Here is a 3,650-nt window from a genome sequence, read left to right as displayed (position 1 = left end):
ACCCCTGGCACCACTAGCCCCTCTCTGAGCTACCCGAGGGATGCGTAGGCAGACTCACCCCAGCACAGATGCCCTGCTCCCCAACCTTTGGGGACGCGCAGGCGCGCCGGCACGGGCGATAACCACTTTCCCCGGCACCCCGGGTCAATAACCGGGTGGCCGAGGCCCTCGGCGGGACCAGGACAGCGTGGGGACACGCCAATGGGCGCCCGCAGCCGCGGGAGAGGGAGGGGAGCGCCGGTGGCTGCTGGTTAAACTGGAACGAGGCGCGGCAGCCTCCCCGCAGTCCCTGCCCTGGGGACTCTGACCCCGTGGGCCGGCGAGGGAAGCTGAGGCACGCAGTGCTGAGCAGCCCCGCAGCCGCTGGGACAGAGCCAGGGAGAAGCAGAGCAGGATGGACCCCACCATGGAGCTGGCAGAGGACCCCAGGTGGGTGGCAGGGACCCCCGGTGTCACCTTGCAGCCAGGCAAATCCAACTTTTTGGAGCAAGATTTGGGGTTATTCCCTCTGTAACAGAAGGGAGGTGCTTGGGGGTGAGGTGTGCCAGCCAGGGGACCCCGGGGACCCTGCAGGGCTGGGTGCCCGCATGTCCTTGCCGACCCCGTGCAGCACCCACTCCCCTTCTTCTCCGCAGGTTCCCCCTCCCGTTGGTGGAGATGCTGATCAGAAACTTCAGCGTGCCGGCAGCCTGCTTCTCCTTGCCGCCTACCTCCCGGCACCTGCTGCAGCGTAGGTGGGGGGACTGGGCAGGGAGGACCCTCCTTTTGCCACTGGTGGGAGCAGGACAGGGGTGAAGGAGGTAGGGTGGCTGCAGCCGGGTGCTGTCAGGGTGTCAGCCTCCCACCCCACAGCCCTGCCTGCAGGAATGGGGGCAGGCAGCCCAGGGAGGGCCAGCACCAGGGCAGGTGACATGGGACATGGGAGCAGCAGGGCAGAAGCACCAGCTCTGGTGAGGCCAGACATGCTGAGGACGCGGCAAGGGGTTTCCCAAAGCTGTGGAGTGGTGGGTTGGGTGGCAGCTCCCTGCTGTGGTGGCCCCAGGGGGGGACAGGATGGGATGGAGCCGGCCTCTCACCCCTCCCCGGCAGAGCTGGACATGGCCCAACTCGCCATCATGGGCCTCGCCACCATCATGACGCTGCTGTCAGTTGCGATCTTCTTGGAGGAGGCTTTCTACCTCACCCGCAAAATCCGCTGTCCCATCAAGATGAAGACCCTCTGCTGGAGCAGCTCCGCCCCTACAGTGAGCTGGGGTGTGGGGTGGTGGGGGGCATCACTGGAGGGGGCCAGGGCCACCCAAGGCATGCCAGCCCCTGGGGGGGGGGGGGGGGGGAGCGGCAGCGTGCCGAGCTTGCATATCTCCCAGGTTGTGTCTGTGGTCAGCTGCTTCGGGCTGTGGATCCCGCGCTCCATGATGGTGGTGGAGATGGCTACCACGATGTGAGTATCACCTGCCCCAGGGCAGGGGCACCTGGGAGCCCACAGGGCCTGACCTGCCTTCCTCCTCCTCTTCCTCCTCCTCCCCAGGTACTTTGCCATCTGCTTCTACCTCCTGATGCTGGTCATGGTGGAGGGCTTCGGGGGGAAGGAGGCAGTGCTCAGCACCCTGAAAGATGTGCCCATGGTGGTCAGCACGGGGCCCTGCTGCTGCTGCTGCCCCTGCCTGCCCCGAATTACCATGAGCAGGTGAGGTAACCCCCTGCCCCTGGGGAGGCCCTTCACCCCCTGCTTCTGCTGGGCTGGAAGAAAAGTCCCTGGGCAGGGGCTCGGGGACCTCAGGGTACTACTGGTCTCTTGCTGTGCCAGGAGAAAGCTTCAACTGTTGATGCTGGGGACTTTCCAGTATGCCTTCTTCAAGGCGGTCGCTGTCTTCCTGGGGCTGGTCCTGGCTACCGACGGGAACTACAACCCTGCTGACGTGAGTGCCAGGGCACGGTGATGGGCAGGGTGACGTCCTGGACAGGGAGCCTCCACCAGCCCTTGCCTTGTCCAGCAGCTTTGTCATTCCAGGCGCATTTTCTGACTTCCCCTCCAGATCTCGGCAGAGAGCGTGGCCCTCTGGATCAACACGGTGATCGGTGCCTCCACCCTCTTTGGGCTGTGGGCCCTGGGCATCCTCTTTCGGCAGGCCCGGCTGCACCTGGCCGAGCAGAACATCCAGGCCAAGTTCTCCTGCTTCCAGGTGAGACCCCATCCTGCCCGGCTCCCCCCAGGTGAGGGGTTCCTCCGGCACGAACGGGATGAGGTCGAGTGGGGGGGATGGTGGGGCAGGAGCCGCTGGCGAGCAAGAGCCACGTCTGGCTGTGGGAGAGCAAGGAAGGTGAAAGGCAGGAGCCTGGCAGCAGCATGGCCCCCGCCACCTTGGGTGTTGGTGGTCGCAGGTCCTCCTCCTCCTGACGGCACTGCAGCCTGCCATCTTCAGCATCCTGGCCAACAATGGCAACATCGCCTGCTCGCCGCCCTTCTCCTCCAAGGCCAGGTCGCAGCGTAAGTCAGGAGATGGGGGAGCGGCGTCGCATGTTCCCGGCCAAGCCTCTCCGTTGCATAGCAGGATGTGGGGAACAGGCATGGTGGATGAAGGCAGATTCAGATGACCTTTCTTCTCTTCCAGAGATGAACGTACAGCTGTTGATCCCTCAAACCTTCATCTTGGCAGTGGTGACACGGATGTACTACCGCAAGCAGGATGACAAGCCAGGCTACCAGCCCGTCAGCTGTGCACCCGCAGGCACCAACGTCAAGGCGTGAGCAGGAGGGAGCAACTGGGGTGCCGAGGGGCAGAGTGAGGCGAGGGGCTGGTCTGCCCTGTACAATCATTTCCTCCTCCTCCGGCCCTGGGGAGCTGCTGGCAGCAGAGGAGGCAGAGGGGGAAAGGGCATCTCGGCATGGGGTGAAAGCGTCTGAAAACTGAAAGCCACAAGCCAAAGGGATCCGTGAAGTCACCTCCAACCTGGGGAGGCTTTTGTGTGGCACCGAATAAAGATAAATTTGTAGCCGAGTCTTGCACCAGTGACTGGGCTCAGATCGTCTCCTGCCCAGGCTGGGTGGGAGACGACTTCAACTCCATGCAGGGGGAGGAATCATAGAATTGTTGAGGTTGGAAAAGACCTTTAAGATCATTGAGTCCAACCGTCAACCCTTTCAGTAAAGAAATTTTTCCTAATACCCAGTCTAAACCTCCCTCGCCGCAACTTGAGGCTGTTTCCTCTCGTCGTATCTCCAGCCACCCGACAGAAGAGACCAGCACCCACCTCACTACAACCCCCCTTCAGGTAGTTGTAGAGAGCGATCAGGTCTCCCCTCAGCCTCCTCTTCTCCAGACTAAACAACCCCAGTTCCCTCAGCCGCTCCTCACAGGACTTGTGCTCCAGGCCCCTCCCCAGCTTGGTTGCCCTTCTCTGAACACGGTCCAGCACCTCCATGTCTTTCCTGTAGTGAGGGGCCCAAAACTGAACACAGGACTTGAGGGGCGGCCTCACCAGTGCTGAGTACAGGGGGACGATCACTTCCCTGCTCCTGCTGGCCACACTATTTCTGATACAGGCCAGGATGCCGTTGGCCTTCTTGGCCACCTGGGCACACTGCTGGCTCATATTCAGCCGGCTGTCAACCAGCACCCCCAGGTCTTTTTCTGCCGGGCAGCTTTCCA

At 62.7% G+C, this 3,650-nt stretch overlaps 1 protein-coding gene across 1 annotated transcript; it reads left to right on the top strand.

Annotated features, from left to right (window-relative positions):
- The first annotated feature begins 205 nt into the window (after window positions 1-205).
- Window positions 206-2,999, top strand: SLC51A (solute carrier family 51 subunit alpha). Its single transcript, XM_049802592.1, has 9 exons — window positions 206-429; window positions 636-730; window positions 1,090-1,244; window positions 1,368-1,441; window positions 1,529-1,687; window positions 1,808-1,919; window positions 2,037-2,183; window positions 2,383-2,488; window positions 2,613-2,999. Exons 1-9 carry the CDS (start codon window positions 395-397, stop codon window positions 2,747-2,749), a joined length of 1,020 nt encoding a protein of 339 aa, XP_049658549.1. The 5' UTR covers window positions 206-394; the 3' UTR covers window positions 2,750-2,999.
- Window positions 3,000-3,650: the final 651 nt, after the last annotated feature.

This window comes from Accipiter gentilis, chromosome 6 (genome assembly GCF_929443795.1).
Source record: "Accipiter gentilis chromosome 6, bAccGen1.1, whole genome shotgun sequence".
NCBI classification, from domain to species: domain Eukaryota; kingdom Metazoa; phylum Chordata; class Aves; order Accipitriformes; family Accipitridae; genus Astur; species Astur gentilis.
Note: the sequence above shows the minus strand (reverse complement) of the source record. Positions and strands in the feature narration are given on the sequence as shown.

What these genes read in the sequence shown, in the direction of transcription:
- SLC51A (XM_049802592.1), top strand. Translation starts at nt 395, where the DNA reads ATGGACCCCACCATGGAGCTGGCAGAGGACCCCAG. An exon ending in GAGCTGGCAGAGGACCCCAG is followed by an intron (nt 430 to 635) that starts GTGGGTGGCAGG and finishes TCTTCTCCGCAG; the next exon opens with GTTCCCCCTCCCGTTGGTGG. An exon ending in GGAACTACAACCCTGCTGAC is followed by an intron (nt 1,920 to 2,036) that starts GTGAGTGCCAGG and finishes CTTCCCCTCCAG; the next exon opens with ATCTCGGCAGAGAGCGTGGC.